The sequence below is a fragment of the Amphiprion ocellaris genome, chromosome 14 (assembly GCF_022539595.1).
Source record: "Amphiprion ocellaris isolate individual 3 ecotype Okinawa chromosome 14, ASM2253959v1, whole genome shotgun sequence".
Lineage (NCBI taxonomy): Eukaryota > Metazoa > Chordata > Actinopteri > Pomacentridae > Amphiprion > Amphiprion ocellaris.
In genome coordinates, this window is record NC_072779.1 from 18,657,038 (window position 1) to 18,680,864 (window position 23,827).

The 23,827-nt window shown below is 39.1% G+C and overlaps 1 protein-coding gene across 2 annotated transcripts in view; it reads left to right on the plus strand.

The window, feature by feature from the left end:
* gabra3 (gamma-aminobutyric acid type A receptor subunit alpha3) overlaps nt 1–23,827 on the plus strand; it is a 101,419-nt gene that overhangs the window by 14,060 nt on the left and 63,532 nt on the right. For both annotated transcript variants that reach the window (XM_023275411.3, XM_035950591.2), the window contains exon 2: nt 19,193–19,299. In XM_023275411.3, coding sequence (XP_023131179.1) covers nt 19,214–19,299 — 86 coding nt within the window. In that variant the 5' untranslated portion in view covers nt 19,193–19,213. The remainder of the gene's footprint in view (nt 1–19,192; nt 19,300–23,827) is intronic.

Below are 23,827 nucleotides of genomic sequence, written 5' to 3' on the forward strand. Positions count from 1 at the left end.
TTGAGCTCTCTGCAGATGTCCAATTCATAGACCTAATTCACTTACCAATTTTAATTTCCTACATGCTCTGTTCCTGCTAGGTTTCCACATATGGCAAGACCCCAGTTTATTAGCATGCTGCATACGCACATTCTTAATAATAATAATGGATGCACTGAAATCAAAATGACCATCTTTTATTCAAATCTAGATTGCTTTAGTCACATTTCTCTCTGATTGCACCACCACCCAAAAAAAAAAAAAAAAAAAAAAAAAACAACCTTCAAGTATGTAATGCTGGGTACATTTGCATCCAGAAACACGCTCACCAGTGTGTGTCCAGATTGCAGGAGTGCTGGAGCTCATCAGCCTCACACTCCATTCGTGCTTGAAACAGAGTAGCGTGAACAATGCCTAACAGAGTCTCGCTCACCGCAGCTGCAGTCAGTCACACTTGTAGTTGTGTTCATCACAGCCTCTGCCCAACCAGCAAGCTCCACCAGAGTGATAACTTGCTGCACCAGCAGTCAAAGCTGCTTTGATCACCAGAGTCACCCTCACCAGTCTCTCAGACTGTGCAGCGGCAGCCCACACAGAGCATCCAAAACTGTGCCGGTCACAGATACTCAGTCAGACTTGCCACAGTTCGACTAATGCAGCGACACTCCAAGTAGCCAGATGCACTGAGCTGCTGTTTATTCGTGATCTTCCATACATTTAGCCAGACCTGTACTCACCTTTGCTGCGTTCAGCATCATTCTCACCAGAGACGTGCTTACCTCAGCCACAATCAGTCATGCTCACTGGAGTGCTACACAGCCTGAGCAGCTGGCACTATATGCTACATGAGACCAAGCAGCCATAGTTGGAGTCACACTTGCCAGAGGCACCCTCACAGCTGCCATCATTCACACTAAGTGGGATCCTACTGGCCACACAAAAAGCCCCAGTAAACATCTCATAGGACCCAAAGAAAATCTCAGCCCTGCTTAGAGTCACACGTACCTCTCCCGACTGGAGTGAAGGCTGATTATTAGCCAGACTAGGAAAAGGAGACTTACCATGATAGACGGTACTGGAAAAGCTATGAATTTACTTATGTATATGTGTTTGTGCACTGTAGTAACATATGCGCATCAAATATAAATATGTCTTCTGTACATCTGTGTGGTGCAATAAGAAGGTAATGAAACTTGATGTGTGTCTCTAGATTTGTGGGAACCACATTTGCAGCGTAAGGTCTTTTTTGAAGCAGCGCATCTGCTCTTGAGATAAGATTAAATATTTCTTGCAAGCCTAATGTACTCCAGGGAAGAACACCATCAGTAATATCTCTCCGTGTCATGTAGGAAAATGGGTGGCCAACTCTTGCCTATGGCAGCGCCAGAGCCTACATACTGTATCTGGCTGAATGATGATGAGCTGAAATATGAAAAGCCTATTTAAAAATCAGTCAGAAGATTGCTCAATACACACACATTTATCACAACATATACCATCTACTCAAACGGTTACATAGTACCAGGTTATGCTGAATCTCCAGGTTTCAGTGCAAATAATTTTTTAAGATCACATATTTCTACAAATACTTATGAAAAGGTAATCTTACAAAATGACATACTGAAAATCTTGTTTATTTCACTTTTACTTCATGCATAATTTCAGCACCTGTCACACATTCGGGAGGGGAGATTTTTCATAAAACTGATAAAGTGAAATACTGAAAAATCCTGCATAATGCATTACAGAATGTCTCTGTCAGCAACACTTCTTTCAAATAAAACTTAACTTTAGCCACAGATCAGGTTATATTTATTTCCAGAAATGAACAAGCATGTGGCCTTCGAAACTGCCCTCCTCTATCACAAAGGTGCACCTCATATCTTTCATTAGCATATACTCCACCCTTGAATCCATGCAGTATATCCTTGTTTAGATAGGATGTGAAAACAAGAACACATATTTAACACAATATTCAGCTAAGTGGCCAAGACAAGCCTGTAGAGGTTCAAGGTGAACCACTGCATGGATGTTTGATTTATGGTTTAAATTATTCTTTTGGGCCAGTCTAGTGCGTGTGCTGAACTCTACTGCTCTTTGTATGGCTATTACCAGAGAGTGAAACCTTGCATTCCAATTACAGTTAGGCCATATAGCTGTCATTCATGTTAGTAATGACTATAGCTTCTACTTACACTGAATTCCAGGTCTGCCCATGACTGCCGTGCCTGTTAGTATGATCGATGGCTGCTGATCAGGCCACTTCAGAAAGGCACTCTTAAGTTGTAGCACCCACTTGACTCTACAAAAAAATAAGCAGGATGTAACATGTAAATTAATTGTGCTTTGCATGTGCAAAATTGTTTTTTCATGTGATCGCAAAAGTCACCATTTACCTTGAGGTATATGTCAATATGCGATCGACCCACGACCCTCAAGGAATATCCATCATGTTCAACTTTGATGACTCAATAAAAAAATAAAAAATAGGGCATGGTCAACCCTAATGTACAGTACAGTGGCTTTTCTACAGGAATGGAGTCGCAGCTACAAAGCTACTTCAGTAGATCATTTGGATCAATGGCAGTGCTTGATTCATGATGTCAGTTTTAATGAGTTTTACCTTTAAGTTTCTACATGTAAAGTTATGTTACATACTGTAACATAACTTTATAATACCCTTACAATGAAGCACTTTCCAAGTTTTTATTTACCTTGTTGATGTGATCATATGGTGTTTATTACATGCTATAAGACATATCAATGGGGAAAACACCATTGCTGAGTGGTTACACCTTGAAACTACAGTATACAGATGACTGTCTAAGAAACATAGATTCAGACTTTCAGGGTTTTATATGTAACAAACCAAAGGAACCAATCCAGGATGGGACTTTCTGTATCATTATTCTTTATGACATTACATGCATGACTGAATTACTTCAATCTTACAGCTTGTTATTGCATAACGCATGGTTGTCTTACAGTGTTTAAGCAGAGTTGTAGTTAAGCTGGTGTGCTCGAGCTGCTGCAAGTGTGAAAGGGTGAGTGGAGGGAGGCAGGGACTACGTAGATTCAACTGTGTAGTTACATTTAGAAATAGAAAGGGACAATCTAAAGGAAAAAATAATATCTAACTTTGATACAAAGAGATGAGTTTTAGGAGTTAAATCAATGACTGGAGATGGGCTGTAGCTAAATAATCATAAACTGCGTTGGATGGCAACATAAAATTCTCACATGAAGTTGAAGCTCCAAGAATATAAAGTGTAGGCATCACCAAAGTGACAATTTATTCTGAGGGGGACAGGAATACATACCGTAATTCCTGGCAAAACATTCAATAGCTGTTCAGACATTTCCCTCGAAACAACATATTTTATCCTCACAGTGATGCTATACGAAATGTGCAGGGATCTCCAAAGACATTGAGATTCATCATCTGGGGGATGTGGATGCCTGCACAAAATTTGCTTTTTTGACATGTTGGGGCTCTAGAGGAAATGTCAAAGGATGTCCGAAGTTATTAGGCTTCATCCTCCTAGGACCAAAAATGTCTGTATAATTCTTCCTGTCAATTCATCCAACGGTTGGTGAGAGGTTCTAGTCTGGGCCGAAGCGGCAAATCATCTGACAGACTGACATTGCCTAAGACCTTGCATCTCACATTAATGAATGGAGAACGCCTGACATGTTCATGCACAGACCCTCTTTGCTACAACAGTGATGTAAAGTGACATAAGGAGCATTTGATTGATGGCAATGACATGGAAATCCCATTGGAGACTAAACAGCCCATTTCATGTCCCCACAATAGTGTGTCCTAAGTCTTTGTGAAACCGCAAGACTCAAAGGACAAAATGAAGTTAGACAGATATTTGGCCTGTGCCCTTCTTTTTATTTCTTAAGCAGTTTCACTGATGACTTAGGAGGACTATCTGCCAGTCTTGTGAATGGACTTATTCTGAAATATTAATGCTGTTACATTTTTCAGACTCACTTTATGGCCTAGAAAGCTGTGATTTTACTCAGAGTGGATGAGGTTAATAGACCAACAGTTAAATGGTGCTGGATCTGTATCTAAGCTCTCTTATGTGGCATAATATATCTCATGTTGGTCTCAGTGGCAGTGAGCCTGTGATTTCTGTTGGTATTATTGCTTTTTAACTTTTAGGATTCGCCAGGCAGTGGGTGGCATTCAGTCCATCGCCGATTAGTAAAGCACACCTACTGGCTGTGCCAAAGTAAACCCACCGAGACCCCTCACATGATGACACCTTCTATACGGGGCATTGAATTAATGATTCATTTGTAAGATGTAGGTTTCAGAGTAGTTTGGAAGAGCAGCTGGAAAAAGTATCTTGAATAGTGCCTGAAAACCCCAATGTGACATGGATGGTTCAGCTCATTAACAAAGTTAGATAGTGTGAAAGTTTAAAAAGCTGAACTGCTGCTGCTTCTGGGTTCATCTTAAACTGTCTTGTTAGTAATATACTTTATTGGATATGAAACATAAAAATGAACAAGAATGTAAGCTATCTGTACAAAGTGATTCCTCCTTCATAATTTATTGCTTTCTGGCTTGAAGCCATTGTTCCCCTGGGAGACAAATTTGATGGAGCAGTGACTCAGCGTCTAACAGTGGACAACAGTTTGTTCGCAGTTGAGTGATGGATATTCTCCCGGTGAACGACTTTACAGTTTCTTGGTCTGAGTACATAACGTCATTGTGAGTTTAAAATGATTCATGATAGATTTGAGGATAGCTGTTAGCATCTTCTTTTTTTATTTGGGTTATAAAATAAAATCAAGGTTTATTAAGGACACAGCCCATGGGGAGTCCATAGAATAATAAATAGAAAAAAATATCCTCTCTAAAGTGGTAAAGCTTTTCTGAAAAGAACGATGTCAGTTGAAAATGTTTCTTTGTTTTCTTTCAGTAAAAGTCTACCCAACATTAAGCACCTCCATTTCAGAAAGCATCACTGCAGGTGTTGTGGAGAGCGTTGTGACTGCTGTGAAATCCAACACTTTAAACTGTAATTAGACAGGTCAATGAGAGTTCTCAAAACCTACTGAAGCTAATTGTTATTGGTTTTTAGTTAATTCAATTCAATTTTCTCCTGGTTTCCTTGTCAAAAGACCACCAAGCATCTCAAAAACAGAAGCGTTCCAAAATGAGACGCTTAAGAAAATGAATGGAGTGAACGATCGGCAGGTGAATCCTAAAACAATTACTGCCATGCAAAACAGTGGAGCATGCTGTTACATTAATAATGCAGGCACCCGCAGGGCCAGTTAGCGGGGTGCAACATCACCCCAAATGTGATTTCTCAGGTGATAATTTCAGCACCTCTGGCGTGATTTTGACAAAACCTGAAGGGATATTGCAGTGTTTCACTGACTTTGAACTTCATCGTTCATTTTTATTGGCTTTTCCCTGCTCCTTGAGAAAAATGTAATATCGTTCGCAGAATACCTCATCTGCCCTATTTCACTGTATCTCAGTTCATATGTTCTTTCTCCATTGGGAAGGCATTGCATGCTTTGCTTGTCCACACTCATTTGTATTCCCATAGCATCATCACAGCAGTAGGTTACTCTGGTGACCCGCACAACAACTGAGCTGTGTCAACGTCACTGTGAACTGATTGGCTAAATATGTCTCACTATGTTCAGCTTTACTTCTGTGCTGTAGCATCCATACAGATTAGGAGCCTCTGTAATATGACATTTAATCTAACTACTTCATCTCTGCTCTTACATTCATCTTTTTTTTTTTTTTTAAAAAAAGGACATTTTTTTTGTGATTAACTCTCCCCTGCTGCACTGTCTGATAATGAACTGTTAATGCAAAACTCAGTGCTGCCTTCTGTTCTGCAGTGATGTTTTTATCCAAGTAGCAGCAGAAATATACACCGTCACAGATGTTAGCAGCATATTCCAAACTGGCAATATGATGGAACTGGTGTATGCATATTTGTGAGTGGATCAGTTTTCAATAACTGAGATGAAGAAAAAAAAAAACACAAATTGAACTTATTATTACAGAGTTGCAGGTAACAAACGCATGAGTCTATCTCCTAAAAAACACATTCTCATACCACTAAACTGCATTCTTAATAACATTTTTCATTTGTTTGTCAGGGGTGCATGACAAATGTGTTTCTAATCAACAAACAGTATCTTTGCCATTTATTTTATTGCATTTCTACCGTCACTCCTCTGCAGACAAGCAATCATATCAGACTGGACGGGACTCATCACCGTGGAAACTCAGGAAATGAAGAAGCTTTAAACCCTAGACTGTATAACAAATATAGACAAAGCCTGTGGGTCTGAGGAGTGAAGCTTACGTGGGAGTGTTTTAAATCTTTTAAGAGCCAGCAGGGGGCGATGACTCTGCTTGCAAAAATAAGTTAGATAGTATTGAATCCTATGAGATAATGAGCCTACTCCTCCCTTGAATTACTCCCTCAGTAAACATTTTCCTAATGAGTTTATAGAATGACTTGCTAGCTCTGAGTGTTCTTTTAATCAGCACAATGTTCATTGAGTAATTCAGGGTTTCGTTTAGAGTAAAATACGCAATAAAACCAGCGTATTCTTTAGCGTGGAACTACTTTATGGTTGACAGATTGCAGACAATCAAATGCCAAACTTGATGCTTCAGAATGGTAGACCAAAAACCAATGGGTGTCACCATGGTGGCTGGATTCATCTTGTATATACTGGCTATATTTCAAACACTTGGTTAACATTGATCATAGCTGTATTTTCATCAAAATCATGATACTTTTTGAGCCCAACCAAGTAGTTTGGTGCCTAAACTGAACCAGAGAGGAAAATAAAATGAAATCTACGTATCATGGTGAAGCCTAGTCTGCTAAGCTGTGTTGGACTTGCCCTCACCACCATCTCAACCTCTTAAAGTGGAAAAACTTGATTTTTTTCCAAATGTAATTGAGAATCTAGTTTTGTTGTATAAGAATCTTATTTTTTGGACAAGGTTGTGTTCAGTGCAGTTAGTGCAAACTTAAAATTCTTATCAACAGAAGGCAGTGCTTCTCTCTGTGTTACTGTTCCATGAAAACATGGCTTGTACCATGTACAACATTGCAGGCTCTGACCAAAGTCCCTACTGCCAAATAGAAATCCACCATTCGTGCTGAGCCAATAAACCAAATCAGACTGTACTGTAAACTGTCCATTTCACTTTTCAATCCCTTCCTTCTGGTTCCCATGCTCTTCTTCTGATTGTCAGTCAGTTCGGTTACCCCTCCTACTGGGCAAAGACTTTGTTCCAGCTGTAATCATAATCCACAGAGGAAATGCAAAACTTGTCACAGCCTGAACTGAGATATTAATTTCCCCTCCATGTGGGGCCCTGCTCTGCTGGCCATGTAATGTTATCGGCTTTGAAGGAATCTTGTCGACTTAAGCCTTACACAAATGTCCCGTTGACATCTATTTTATTGCTTTAAATGCACTTGCACTAATGATGTGAGAAGGACGTTTCTTTTATAGATAACAGCATTACATTTGGTATGTGTTCTTTTGTCTGTTCGCATGTGAAATTACTGAGTTACAATTGATGTGAATTAATGACATTTTAGTTGCTTCTTGTCCTAACTGCACTGAACATAAAATGATTCTGAACATATTTCGCTCAAGAGAATAAATGACATGATGCCCAGACTAAATGGTCCTTTGTCCATGTTCATAAATTAACATGCAGGTCAACAGTAGAGGATAATAAGTGAAAACCTTTAGCAATTCATATCTTTTACCAAGGACACTGAATAAAGGGGCAGTGTTTTTGTGTGTAGTAGAGCTGAATTAAACTGTTAAGGCGTCAGACAATCGCAACATTAAATTTTTTATTATTTTCTTTCTCATCCTCTCTGCCTCAGGCAAACAATGACTTAGTTTTCTTTCCACTCAGCCCTAAAGCGTACAATGTATCTTAGCCTTAGAACCAGCACTAATGATGTTATTGTTCTTATTTTCACTTTATTCAGTGATTAAGTTAACACTGCACAAGCAGAGAAATGCTTGATGCAGTTTTTCCTCCCTTTCACACATTAGTATCCTAAACAACAACATAAAAGACATATGTATTGGTCACATGTGGCCTGTTTAATGTGCCATCGTGGTGCCATCTACTTTCTCAAATGCAAATGTAAAGTTCTGTAAATTTAGCCTTTACAGGGAGTCCAGAAATGTAAAATATGAAGAGGAAAGGTCTGCAATCTGCCGTGCTCAGGCATCGAGCTGCAAGCAGTGTAACGAGGCCCGAGGTAATACATGTGTACAGGTGGTGAGTGCTAGAAAAGGTATTGCTCTTCCCCAGGAATCCTTGATGAACTCTGACAGATTTCACCTACAAGGCAGGCGCCCTGTCCCCGGCTTAACAGCTGCTTTCCTTTTTTTTTAAATTATGGCTGCAGTGACTCGCATACAGATCTGCAGTGTGTAAGTATAAAAGTCACACTGATTTACATGATTATTCCATTTATCTGATCAAATCTCTTCCTCCCAGCAGCGTAATGACTGTTATTGTGCGCACAATTGCCTTATTACAGTCTCTTCATAATCATGTGAGATTTCAGCATGTAAAGTACATATCTCTCACTTCTACTTGGAACTACTTTAGCAATAACTGATTGCGACCTGCCGATTGTGAATGTAAAATATTTTGTGATTAATGTTATGCTCTCTATGAAATACGGGCTTTCTTTAATGATCTGGGTTATTGTGTCAGCACGGTTCATTGAGCGCAGTTAGAATCACACTCTGGCTTTTTCAGTATTGTATACTTTGCAGATTTGATAAATGTATATCAAATATTACATATTCAGCAGTATCTATAGAGAATTACCCAGCTGTGCTCGATGTGTGCAAACGTGCTCAACTGGGTAAGCATTATAGATCTTACCCATTTGCAACTTGACAGGTGAGAAGTGTTGATGGCTTACAGAAATATTGGATCAAGGTGTTAGCCCAATCGGCTTTGTTCTGACACAGAGGCGACTGCGAGATCCACCTGACAGCAAGTTTATTCCACTCCCTCGTTTTACACGTGAAAGGGGAACCAGAAATGGGTTGAAATGGATCATACAGGCCGGGGAGCCTTCTTACAGGAGGCGACATGTTCCTGGGGTTTAACAGGAATTTGCACTTCTCTACTGTTTCTGTTATTGTTTTATCACTTGTTTCTTCAAGTAAAGCTAAAACCCCTGAAAGCTTTGCCTTGTCAAGTATCAAGTCATATTTACTGTCACATGCACACATTGTCACCACACCCAGACCGCAGTCCACTGCTTACAGTTTATATTTTATTTTTAAGAACGGTTTGCGCTCCGTCTGAACATCAATTTACAGATGTTTAAGGGCTGTGACAGTGCTTTGCTTTTAACCACTGGCCTCATTTTGGAAACCTGATTTCTGTTATTCCCTCTCAACTGTCATGTAAATTTACGCACACAGCATGAAAAGTCCAAATCTGTCTCTGTAAAAATAACTCCATCTGGTATTTAAATTTTTTTAAACTTCTCCATGCTAATAAACGACTCCAGCATATTTTAGGATGTCATACAGTTTTCTCTGCCTGTTCGGATAGTACTATGCAGTCAGGAGAATAAGCTATTTGGAGCACATCTTGGCCAAACCCATTACTTAGATTCCTGCCAAAATTAGCACTAACATTTGTGAAGTCACTTCACCTTAGTTTCAGAGGAGATTAAATATGTTTCGCTTTGATTAAACTGGACCATCAGGGCCACTTGGGCTTTTTTTAATTCTACAGTTTTTTCGTTGCTTTCAGCACCTGTGAACAACTTACTCAGAAGATTCGTCAGCCAAGCCTTGGCACAGCAAGATGGAAGTGACAGAATGAAATTTATCTCCCCTCTGCCCTAAAAACAGTAACTGAGGCTTATTGTCATGTGGTGCTGTGTTCATAATGGATCCACGTTCCTCTCATTACATGTCTGTGAGCAACAAACTCAAATTTTGACAAATTATCACTGGCGCGTCATAATCGTGATGGGACCCAGCAGAAGCTGTTTTGCCTGGCAGCCCAATACATTGATCATTTGGAAGAGTTGCAGCCTGATGATCGTAATATTGCACAATCTACACGGTCCCAAAACAGAGAGGAAAACTGTCCTCCTCACTCATTAGACATCATGCCTTCTGCAGGGAATCCTCTACAACGGAGGTTCCTGACCTTAGTTTGTCAGATGAACACAATGACACACCCCTGCTCTAATTGTGTTCATATGAACTGAGCTGGATGGTAATCAATCATTTCATTATTTAGTGTTTTCAGGTATCATTGTGACTTTCATACAATTTAACTGCCAAGTTTGTGAAATCTCTGGGTCATCTTTTCATCCATCACTTTTGTCCCATTAAATTTGTATTTCAATGACAATTTATTGTTTTCTGTTATCTAATTTGTATTTTATATTCCACCATCTCGAACTATTCTATCTACATATTTCAATCACTTTTGTCTATTTTAGCTGTTCATTATTATTTTAGACTATTAAAAAAATAAAAAATAAAAAACTTTCAACCTTTATTAGGTTTAGCTGAACTTTTTATCTGTTCCTTTTGGTTAACATTTTAACTATTCCTTCATTTCTTTCCTCTTACAATTTAAATTGTTAATCCACTGCTGTTTGCTACTTATTCAAATTGTTATTTAGTGTGTTAGTCTAACAGATACAACCATTTATCCTTTTCCTTGAGCAAACTATTACAACCAACCAACCAGCCAATTCATTACATTTGGCTAAACTCTGTTGCTGTTATTCATTACTCTAAACATTCATAACAACACTACTACTTTAACTATTTCATCCATTTATACCTCCCTTTGCTCATGCTTTATTTGGTGACTGATCTATTTCACTTTCACAACAGAGAAGTAGAAGCTATATTTATTACTGGAAATTCTGTGCTTTTGTCACAATTAGCTGTTTGAACCTTTCCAACTTCTACTTAAACTGGGTCGCAGAAATGACTAACCCACTGCTATCCTGCTGTAAAATAGTGTTTCCCACAAATGCTCCAAAATAACCAACTTTTTAATGTGTGTGGTTAAATAATGGTCTGCAAAGATCACTGTTAGATGCTCAGTGCATTACCGTCACATCAAATCAAATGTGACGGGATTTGGGGCTATTTTTAGTTAACAGCCACTTGGATTACATGGCTATAGAGCTGTGTCCTAAATTCAACAATTACTGCAGCCGACAGTGTTTATTGGCTGCTGAGATCCCCTGTTGTTTTGGATGTTCGCTGTTCCTTGACATCTTGGACTGTGCAGTAACTGCACCAGTGGGATTTATTTGCATATCATGAACTATATATTACAGAGAGGCTTTCAGTTTCATTTAGGTCGCCAGTGACAGTGTAACTATTAAAAAAAACACACAAAAGTCTCCATTTGACATCTTTGTAGTTGGAAACCAGGGCCTGACACTTCTTATTTTACCTCTTATTATTTGTATAGTTCAATAAATCACTCAGCATACTCGTCCAGTCAGATTGTTCACCTAATTCACATCAAAGGCGTTTACAGCTTTTAATTCTGTCAAAAGTGATTACATTACTTTTACAGAGGATTTTTTTCTACAAGAAAAAAAAAAAACTGACAGAATAGAAAAACAAATGTTAGAAGAACGGGAAATGGAGAGCGCTTTAGGTCTACTGTCACCTTAGGCAAGCTATTTTTAATTTGCCAACAAAAGCGCCATGTCTTTTTTTTTCCCTCACTCTTCCGTCGTATTCTCTGTTTCAAGCACAATCTGAGCCCCAGGGACTGCTGAGCCCCTCATTTGCATGACAGGTATTGGTAAATCGGGCGCAGAATTGTATACGGCGGCCGGCAGCCAGTCTTTTAATGCCTTTTTGTATTTTGTTATGGGAACGGATTTGTCGACACTTAGTGAGAATGCTGTCTAGATGATTTTTCACTGCAGCTCTAATTGGAGCTTGCTGAGGAAACATGAATTCAATCAAGAAAACAGAACAGAGATCCTATAGGAAATGTGACATATTATGGAGTTTATGGACTGACTAATGAAAACAAATAAATCTCTCTCTTATTTAGTCCTTTGAAACTCCAGTTTTGTTTACCGAGAACCTTATTAGAGTCCCTTTTCACAACCACAAGACTATCTGTTGTGAAACTACTCTGTTGCAACTATGACCTCCAGGCACAGAGAAATTAAGTATTTTCTAAAGATTTATTCACCGTGGACATTTAGAGCTTTAAAGATGAAACATACGCAATAATGAGTACGAGTGGAAGTGACTTGAATGGGTGGCAATATATGTCAGGAAATTAGCAATGCAATTTTCAGGCAGACATTACAAGATAAGGAAATGATACCTTTGACACCAGAGGGTATCGTGTAGTTTTTATGGGGAACATAAAATCTTTAATGGATAACGATCCAGGATTAGTTTGAACAAAAACACAATTTTACAAAAGAAAGAAAGAGGTTGGAAATCTAATGTGATATGTGCAAAAAAAAAAAAAAAGAAAAAAGAATCTTGGAACGGCAGTCTGCAGCTTTCTGTTTACCAGCATTTGTTAAGCAACACAAGATTGGTGTAATTTGACACAGTCTGGGACTTGGCTTGCCCTGGAGCGTGACATCTGTTGAAAGGGAGATGAGGACTGAAATTATAAAAAGGAACATTTCAGCTAATTTGCATGAACTGTACTCAATTTAATTGGCTACATTTACAATTTTGCTCTTAATGTCGCCACTCAGTAACCCAGTTTTCGGTGAATTCATGTGAGATAATGTGGGTACTCTTGAATTCTGGTTGAGATACTCTGTTCAGATAATATGATAGCTGGAAAATGTTTGCCTAGGAAGGGAAACATATGCAGATCACATATTTTATTTATTTCCTGGGACCATCATGATGCCTGCTCTATGGTGTGGTACCTCTCTGCCAAGGTTTAATTGCAAATAAAAATTGATGGATTACTGCTTTATTTATGGCAACAATGACGATTAGTCACAGGTTGACAACGATGACTGTAATACCTCTATATCAATAACTCCATATGGCTCCTGGATTTCAGTATAAGCATTGATTGAAATTGCCAACATATTCAATATTCTTTTAAAAAGCTAGGAATTTATTTTTATTACAGTTTCTACTTGGCCAGTCACACTAAGTTATGCAAACATTCTTTTTTCCATATTTTACTTATAACATTTTTATAACACACAGCGGGGAAGAGAAACAATGTAGCTGTCAGCTAACACTAACATAATCCATCATCCCACCTTTCACACAGAAGAACAAAGGCAGGAGAAAGAAGAGCGCTTTCCTTCATAGGTTTCTATTATCATCCATTTTGTACAACTGCATTGTATTTAAAAGCATACAGACAAATGAGAACAGAAGATGTTGAGGTATTCAAGTGGGTCTCTTTGTCGCTGTGATATGAAGGAAAAACTGACATATACTTTCTTTTGCAAACATCTCAAATTGTATTTTCGCCACATGTAAGCAACTGCAGAAAGCCAGGTTTGAAAACATCAGAGTATGTCTTTGTTCCAGAAAGTAGTCTACTTTACATTAACCATTTTATACTAGATCCACAATGTGTTCCGGTGATTTGGACTTTCTAGTTGTTGTGACTGTACGTAAAGACAGACAAACCCTTGCTGGTATCACACCCAAATTTCCTGAACAGCGGTTCTGAAGCTCAGTGTGGTGACTCCAGGTGTCACCATCTTGAAAGCGCCTGACTTCTGCTAACTTGTAGATAATCCAAAATTGACCAAAGAAGTAGAGTATGTTTAGAGCTGAGGCAACTCATGCAAATGTCTCTTCAGTGATGACATCCACCTGTCACGCCCAAACATATGCGTAACATGAAGCCTTAATGCAATTTAAACCCACAGATCACCAAAAAATTCAACCCATCCAGTTGTCATGAATGAAAAGTTTGACTATATAGACCAAAACTGTTTTCTGTCCCGGGATGTAAACGTGTTTATTTCTGCTGTAAAGTTGGACATTTTAACATGGGGGTGTAAGGGGATTAACTCGCTTGTGGACTCAGACTCTAGTGGCCAGTTGAGGAACTGCAGTTTTTGGCACTTTAGCGTTCTGAAACTTCTATCTCATCCCAATATAGTTCGAAAAAATACAGTTTGGACTCAAAAATGAAAAAAAAAAAATTAACACAACAGTTTGGAACAGTCTTGAATAAGTTGTGATAATTTCTGACTTTATGTTCAACCAACAAACTACAGTGAGTTAGAGGAATTATATTTCCTTCTACAATCAAAGGTACTTTTAATTACCAGTTTTAAGTGTCTGGAATTTTTCAGGCATGTTAAGATAAGGGAGGGGACTTGAAATACTGAACTCAAGGTGAAGAAAAACTCAGTTATCCATCCAATTTCCTTAAGTTACCTGAAGTTGAGTGCAGTTTTTACCAAGTAATGCAGAAATTTGAGATTAAATTGCACACAATATTAATGCAATCATCAACATTATTCTGTCAACAAACTCATCAAAAGTAATGTTTGCAACTTGAAGTGTTTATCTAAATTACTAAATACATTTTGCTACTGAGCAACCATGCATTTAATTAAGTGGTGGGAATAGGCCCTTTGAATTCCTTTTCAGAGTGTAGGATGCCTTCAGGTGCTGTGTCTGCATATATACTTTTAAAACAGAGTACAGCTTTCTGGCTTCAGGTTCATTTGTCATTAGTAACTGAAGCTCATCAGGAGAGTTTAAGCATTAGCATGTTTCTGAACATGCATGTGACGCATATAGCATGCAGCGACCATCTCTTCATTAGGTACAAAAGAAACAGATTTTCTATTCTCGATAAAAGGTTATTGTCAAAGCAGCCTGTATACTTTGGCCTTGAGGCTTTCAAAGCTTGATTTCTTCCTCCTTATCATACCTTTGTTCATTGCTGTTTTATTGAGAATGAAGCAGTCACAGCTCTTTAATCTGACACACAAAGCTGGTGCCAAGCTAAATCCCGCAAGCGGCAGCCTTGCAAGGTCACTTTATTTCCTAAAGTTTGGGATTTGGAGAAATTTAGGTTACAAACTGCCAAAAAATCTGCAGAATATAAAAAAATGTTGAAATAATTGGTGAATCAGAGTCTCACATGCACTCACTGCTGGTACAAAGAGTCTGGAGATTCGGATCTTGGCTGAACTTGATGCTCAGCTACTACTACAATCATTGTTACGACAGCTCCTTTAAAATGTTTTCACCTCAGCTCCATCACAAATGTAGAAGGATGGTCATGGGTTGGAGCATTATTAATGTAGCCTCCTATTTGAAGACTAACCTGAAGTGTATTTTTATATCCATTCATTTGTTTACTCCTCCTGTAATGATCAGGGCTTGATGGTGCCACAAAGATCACTGATTCCCCTGAGGAAAGTGTTTGATCTTCTCTCTGTACAGTGGCAATAAAGGGAGGGCTGAATCTCACAAAAGCACAATGAAAGCCTTTTGAGTATGACACAGCTGCTACACGTGTGTGATTGTGTGTGTACTCGAGTGGCCATGTAACTGCTGCACCTCAGTCGTTTGGCTTTCTTCTCCTCATCTTCCTCATGTTTGGAGGCAGCATTCAATAGCAGGTACACCCGTTACTGCTACATATTTATTTTTAATGAGAGGTCATTTAATCTTTCTGGAAATTGCCAGACTGCAACCTCCTCACAATAATTATTCATAATTACAGTGTTAGGAAAGCAGTCGCTACGCAACATCAAGGGAGTGCACCAAGGAAACTGTAATGATGTCTCAGTTTCATGTGATGTATTAATCTTGGACCATATGCGTTTAGTGGGCTCCTCAAAATCAAGGAGTTTGCAAACTTAAGTATGTATTTTCATGTGGCTGCGGAAGGTCCCGACAACAACACACACAATGAACGTATGAATATGTAATGTGCAGTAGGGATATTTACTTGGGTAATTTCAGTCCTAATGAATTCCGTTTGAGTTAGGCTTAATTATGCAGGCCCACGTCTGTGGTAGTTGTTAATATACAGATGGGTAACAAATTAAAGGAAAACTCAACATAAAGTGCCTCAGTGAGGTCACACTCTGCTGGAACAGCTTCAGTGTGCTTGAGCAGTGATTTTCCAAGTTTCTGAAACTCTACTGGAGGGATAAATACCATTCATATTCCCTTTTTTGCTGTTTTGATGATAGTGGTGTGAAGCCCTATCTGTCTGTCACGTCGTTCCAAAATCTCCCATTGGTGTTAAATTCAGTTGAATTGTGGTGACTGAGGGTCAAAGCATATGATTCACATCATTGCCATGTCATTTACTGCAATACTGATGGAGACATCATTACCCAGGAGGAGAACACTAACTTCAGGACAGAAAAGTTTCATCATAGCACGAAGGTGATCCCTCAGAACAGCTTTGTATTGATGTACAGTGTTCCTTCCCTCTAAAGGAACAAATGGACCTAAATATGTCAACAAAATGCCGCCCAAGAACAGAGTCACCAGATCACCTCACTGTGGGGATCAACGGTTCAGCTTTCTCCTCTAATTTGTCACAAACATGTACATGCACATTAAGATAAAGTTGTTTTTGACTCTAGCATCCAATATCTCAAAAATAATACAGCAAAATAAAATGGTACAGCTCATTTAACAAAACATCCAAAAGAAGAAAAGCTTCAAAAATGCTGATGTACCTCTGTTTAAACATTTAGCATCGTAACGAGCCATTAAGTTCTACAATGTCTGCCACAGAAATGCACTCTAGGTATGAAATTAACAATCGGAAAACATAATAAAATGATGCTTCCTATTTGAGTGAACGAGGCACAGTGTCTGCAGATGGGCTCAAGCCCCATAATACCAACGCCCCACCCAGGGCTCAAATAAGAACACAAATTAGGTCTGGAGTTGGGATGCACAAGATATTGGTGGTTGATAATACTGGTCGATCACTGAGAAAATTAAATTATTGTTATTGCTCCAATAATGGAATTTCAGCCAAAAATAATGTCTGTTAACGTGGAGCACATCAGCAAGCAAGTGACTCTACTTAAAACTTCTATGTGTTTGGTGACATCTGCCTCTTTCTGCTCTGCTTTCTGTGCTGCTGACAGTTTGAGGAAAGAACTGAGTTCAGCACACATACACAAAGCAGACAAGTCGAAGACAACAATTACCCTGAAGTGCAACAAAATCCACCAGTAAAAGAGACAGTAAATTTCACAAGCACATGCTGAACAAGTGGAATAAACTTGCCAAAATGCTTCTGCTGCAGTCAACTACATGTTACATTAAATCTAATGAGCTGTGTTTCTCAAACTTGGTTGAACTCTGATAGACTGTCTACCTGCAATACCTGTAAGTACCTTACGTCAGCAGCAGCAGGAGGAGGACAGAGGGGAGGATGAATGATGCCGCGGAGCAGTTTAATAAGTCATGGGCTTCACATAACCATCCATCAGTGCACAGTACATGAAGCTATTCTAATGATTTTTGTAGCCTGTGCATGCTTGTCAATAAGGAGACATGGTGTGGTCATTCGCTAGACCATAGCTATATTGAAAGAAAATGACCATGAAGTTGACAACAAATAAATGTATGCTTAACTCTGGGGATATTGAGGGCTTTCTAACTAGTACAAGTATTAAAAAAATAATCTTGTTAGTAAATGGTACATAAATAACTAATTATTATCATGTCAATTCCATATCGATACATATTTAACCTGAAGGCGTGCCCGTTTTCACTGTTGATGGCATGTTTTAAAAGGCCCGTTTTGGATCAGCAGCTGGAGACTCAGAGGGCTCCGTTTCCTCCGTGCAGATGTCCCAAACAGAGCAAATATCGTAATAACCCAACATAATTAGTGTCCAAAAATGGTTTAAGTCCACTCCTCACTGATGAGTGGGGGATAGAAACAGCTGTGTGGGCTTCTACCCCATGCCACCAGTAAACTCTCATTTTATGCAAGTTTAAGTGATTCGATTTGATGTAGGAGATGTGCAATACATTATTTTTGTATCGGCAGAAGGGTGAGAAATCAAAGGAAAAACCAACATAAAGCATCTCCGTAGGGTGTTGAGCCACCATGTGCTATCAGAACAGCTTCAGTGCACCTTGGCATTGATTCTCCAAGTCTCTGAACTCTACTGGAGGGATGAATACCATTCTTCCAAAAGATATTCACTCATTTGCTCTTTTGATGGTGGCGAACATATCAGTCTAAAATCTCCCATAGGTGTTCAGCTGGGCTCAAATCTGGTGACTGAAGGTCATAATATATGATTCACGTTATTGTTGTCATTAGTCATTCAGTGACCCTTTGCATCCTAAGGATGGGGACATGGTCATCCTCCAGAAATGTTTCATCACAGGATAAAGGCAATCACTCAGAACAATTTTGTATTGATTTGCACCGATTTTTACTTCTCAATGGACAAATGGACCCAAAACCATGCAAACAAAATGTCCCCCACAGCATAAAAGAGCTGCCAGAACCACTCACTGTAGGGGACAAGGATTGTGGTTTTGCCTTTAACTTCTAACTCTGTACATCATTAGGGAAACTTTGAAACATTTCCATCCTGCTTTCTGTTGTGATGCAGGCTTGTGAAAAACCAAAGCACTCAGATAATGTTTAATCACTAATTAGATCAGCGTGACCAATTGGTCTGACTGTGCTGCATGTTCCATTGTGATGAGGATAACAAAAGCACAGGATTATTCACCAAAATAAGTCAGACCATCCCCCTTAAGCAAACAGAAAACTTAGCATTTTCTTCGGAGCACATAAACTTCCCATTTTTCCCCCAGCACCGATTCTTTACACATTGTGTGGACATAAACCTGGTTTTGATTTGTGCCACCTAATAAACAGAGTCACAATATGATGTACCTTGCAGTTGTGATATAAAAATGTCAGAGTATCCGTTTAAGACCAAACAAACACCATCAATCATAAGCCTCAAAAACATAAAGAGCAGGCAGGTTGAGCGGGGTGATGTATGGTAATTGAGGCTTAAATGGATGATTAGAAACAAAGGGGGGAAGTAGTTCACTTGATGTCCATCCTTCTGTTTTTATTTGTTAAGCTATAAATATATTTAGATTGTGTCAAGCTGTTTGCCAGTTTCCATCATGTCACCATCTCTCTCTGTCGTCTCTGCAGGACTCTGTTGTTTAAACTGATATGGCTGCTGCACTTTGGACGCCTAAATCACTGGACTTGGGCTTGTGGATCTTCTTCCTTCTCCTCAACCTCCTTCCTCAAGCCAGGTACAGCAACACACTGTATCATACCTCCAAGGCTCTGTTTGCAATTTACTCTCCTTCTCTCTCTGAACCCAGTTCATTCCCCTGACTCAGTCCGTGCTATTGATGTGTTTTGTGTAGTAACTGTATTAATCAGGCTCAGTGCTGCAGTAGACATTATAATCTAACCAATGCTATTAGACGAAAAAGAACATCTATATAGGAAGCAGAGGAAAAGCAAGGAATGTTTTTTATGATTGTCTCAGCCGTGAGTGTCAGTTTGTCAAATGAAATAAGCAGAAAACTCAATAACGGTTCAGAGGAAAACCTTTAGCAATAAATGATCATAGAAGGAATACCCTCAATTATTTTTTTTTCCCCTCGCTCTCTCCGGAGTTTCTGCACTCAAGGACTTCCTGGACCAAAAATGTGACTTTCACATTTTGGGATGAGGTTTAAAATAGAACATATGGCACCTTGTCCTCAATTAAGCTCAAAAAGAGCAAATGAAAAGTGAACCGATCCTCCCATCGAAGCCAAGCTTGTGTTCTCCTCTGCATCGGTCTATATTTCACTGACTGCTGAATTAATTTGCATTGTGCTGTACACCATAGCTATGAATGTCCATTCACAGCATTTTCACTACTGCACCCTGTGCACATTTTTCAGTCTGTGTTCAAGTCAGCGAAAAAAAAAAAGAAAACTCTGGCCTGTCGAGGAGTCATTTTAATCACACTCCTTGTAATTTCAAACCAAGAGATTGCACAGGTTGCCATTTTAGCATTGTTTATGCGGTAGGATGTTATGGCAGGGAGATGCGACAATGTAAATCACTTTAAGATTATGCACACTAGGAAAGGCTCATCGAACCTGGAAGAAAGCAGGCCTCGGAAGGAAATCAGAACACAGTGACAGGGATTAGCCCAGTTCGCTTTGTCATTGTGCCACTTGGCTCTCCTTGCTCATTAGGAGCACACTGTGCTTGTAATTACATACATTAAAAAGAAATGTGTGGCCAGGAGAAGGTGCTGGCCAAACCTGGCAAAACATCTTTTACAAGAACACACGTCCTTGCCTTACTGTAGTAGTACTGTAGGAGGACATAGTGTTTGCAGATTCACAACATGACATGTTTTTGTGCATAGATAAGTTGTTGGTGCCCACAAAGACATTTTAGCCAGCATCCAAGTTAGAAGAATTTAATTTAAAAATAATCACTATTATTACCAGTTTTCTTCATTCGATTTCATTTACTTACTGTTTAGAAATAACAGGAAAATACATGGATTTCTATCAAATAAAGTAACGTTGACTCATTGCCTTGACAGTATATAGACTGATCACGCCTACTGTGGTGCATAGTCACTGAGTCAGAAAGAACACTGACAGAACACAAATTGGCATTGGGTTGTTTGTGTTGTGTAAACAATGGCCCAAAATTCAAAGAAATTCAGCTCACTGAAGATGAAGAAAACTTTGAAATATTCACTTGAGGAGCTGAAAACAATAGACTTTGGCAGTTTTTGCATGAAAACAATACTCAAAGGATGAATCCATCAGATTGGTTAAATATTAATGCCTGTCGGTCAACCAACTGACTCACTTATCGCTTCAGCTCTGCTTTACACTTCTACAACACCTTCACAGTCACATTGTTGTACCTGACAGATTACCAAAGATCAAAGCAGATACAGCAGAACTAGCGATATCCGCTGTCTTTCATTCAACGCATTCTTCTGCCTCCTCAAAACCTCGGTCGCTGTCAGATAGTCAGAATTAATTACATTCTATGTCTTCACCTAAACACTTTTCGTTGATATGAAGAAGAATTCATAAGGACATAAGAAAAGACAACTGCAGTGGATCCGCACTTTCAGTAATCATGTAGCAGTGGATGTTGCTGATGTAGGTCTGCTGTGGATGGCATGCTGCTTGAATATTGCTGCCACACGGAGTTGTAAGACAGCATTATCTCCTGTCGTTTTAATGAATGATGGTCCAGTATATCTTATCCTCAAGGAAATAAGAAAGGAATCATTTAAGAACTTTTCTTCAGCGTTTAAAGAATTTGACCAGCAGCTCTTATAATTGAGAAACATTCCTAAGAACAAGAAAAGCACTCAGAGAGCACAGTACTCCGCCAAGGCTGCTCAGTCATTGTATCATTTTCTGCTGAAATGTTGAAAAACTCCATGGCAGAAATCACGGCAACAGAGAATGTGGCCATTTATTATAGATGCACCCACAAACAAAATGACCTTGCGCTGGGCACAGCTGTGTGTTACACACGTTATGTAGGGATACCGAATCACGTGACCTAAATATGTAGCGGGCGGCGGGAATTGATGGGACTCAGAAACATCCCCATGTGTCCACTAGATCCACTAGAACAGAACAACTAGTACCTGATTCTATTTGAAAATTCTTAATGGTGTCACTTTGCCAACATGTGAATAAATATAGCTGTCTCAATTCTGTCTGTAGGGGAGAAAATACAGTAAATAATTAACCACAGGAGTTTAAAATTGATCCCTGCAAGTGTCACCTTATTCACTGAAACACAAATTAGTTTGTTAATATATTCAGAGTTTGAAAATTGCTAATTGGAGCCTGACCTTGGTTTGACCCGTCAGCATGAGGCCAGAGCAAAACGTTAAGGACAGAAATGTTGGCATTAATATTCAGGATTTGAGTAATTAATATATAGAGAAAATCATTAGATACGATGAGAGCAGTAGGTTAATAACAGAAAAGTGTTAAGAGTTGACATATTGACGGACAGAAAATTGTCATCACGCCCCCTTTCCAGCATTGCTCAAGCAGTAAATGAAAATTCTTTATGCATGAACCTGAGGCAGTACGTCAAAACCATTTTCACAAGTAATCATTCTCAACTTATTTGCAACAGGATGCAGCACACATATGTAAAGTCCCTGCACAGCAGTCTTAACACATTATGTTCAGTTTAACTTGCGCTAAATAAGGCTTCACATTAATTCATGTCCATGTGCTGCCTCTGGAGAAATCCGAACCTGAACTAAAACTGGCATTTCGCTTGCAATGTGCATCTGAAAGTAAAAGTATATGTTAACTGTCCATCAAAGTTTCAGAATAATCCTCAGCATGCACATGCTCCACGAATATCTGCGTATCAGCAAAGCTGTTTCTCTCTGAGAACTGCCACCTCCCTGATGCCCACTGATGCTATCGGCAGGCTCCAAATCGGCTTTACGACAGTTGAGGCAGGGGACTTTTCTAATGGATTAAGGTGTAACAGACAAATCCGCTATATAAGGGTCTGTCATTCTGCACATCACCAAATTTCCTCATTTCCTTCACACAGAGAGTCGGGACATGATTAAGCTATTATTCCCAGCAATCCATGTATTACATATGAATGAGAATGCTACGCTACAGCGAAGGTCCATCAATTCTTCCCTTTCGCCTCCCCCTCACACAATCAACACTTAACAAGCGTGGACAGTCGGGCCGTCTTGGTGTCTATTTTGTTTATAATCTATTGCCAAGCTTCTGGCTAACGTGGCACATAATCAATAGCTATAAGCATGAGATTGCTATACGTACACTTGCCAGCGCCTTTGCTCTGAAGTTGCCCAGCCTCAATTCGCTTTCTGAATCGGTCTCACATGAATTATTCACTGCATGGCAGAGAGGGGCATCACTTCGAGATGTGACCTGGTCAACAGATAACATTCTGTTTCGGTAGTGTTGTCAAGGTTAATGTGTCACAGGTCCGGACAAGAATAATGCATTCATCCCTGAGCCACTTTGCTGATTGAAAGACAAGAAAAATAGTTTCAGCTGAAGAAAAAGAAAGTCAAAGGTTCAGAGGGTGTAATTAATGTCGTCAGAATTTATCCATCAAGATTTGCCCATTTTACATGCAGCTATACATTCACTTTTGATGAAAAATCTTTTAGATTTTTTTTATAGCAGGTCTTGTATGATTTTACTCCCCAGTTTACCTGGTGAAGGTGACAGTTGACTCCACAGACATAGAGCAGCAAGACAATTAAAGTGTCTTGTATTTATAAACAGTGCAAGATAGACAGCTGCATTTACATGCCATTAATGCCAAAGTGGAACCAGAAACTAGTTCTGTAACATCTGATGGACACCTAACAGATTGCCAGGGAAATCAGTTCAACCCTCACTTAGAAATAAGTTGTTTAGATAAAAGATTGATCGTGAATTTGTTTAACCTGATTACTCATGTGGACTGTCTGCAGCCCATCTCAGTGATTAAGCTTTTAAATAAAATTATTACAACTAATAGGAATGATGGTCAGAACCTTAAAAATAAAACCTGCATTTATTTTAAAAAGTACAGCTCTTTTTCATTTAGTTTAGTTCCTCTTTCGTATTCAACTGTTCTTAATTCTTTTGAAGTTGTATTGATCTGTTTTCTAATTACCTGGAGCTCTTGTCAATAATCTATTTAAAAAGTAGCTGCTATTTTACGTAACTGGCTCTGAAAAGCTTGAGTTCCTGAAGTGCACACCAGCTGTAAACAGCTACAGAAATCATGCTT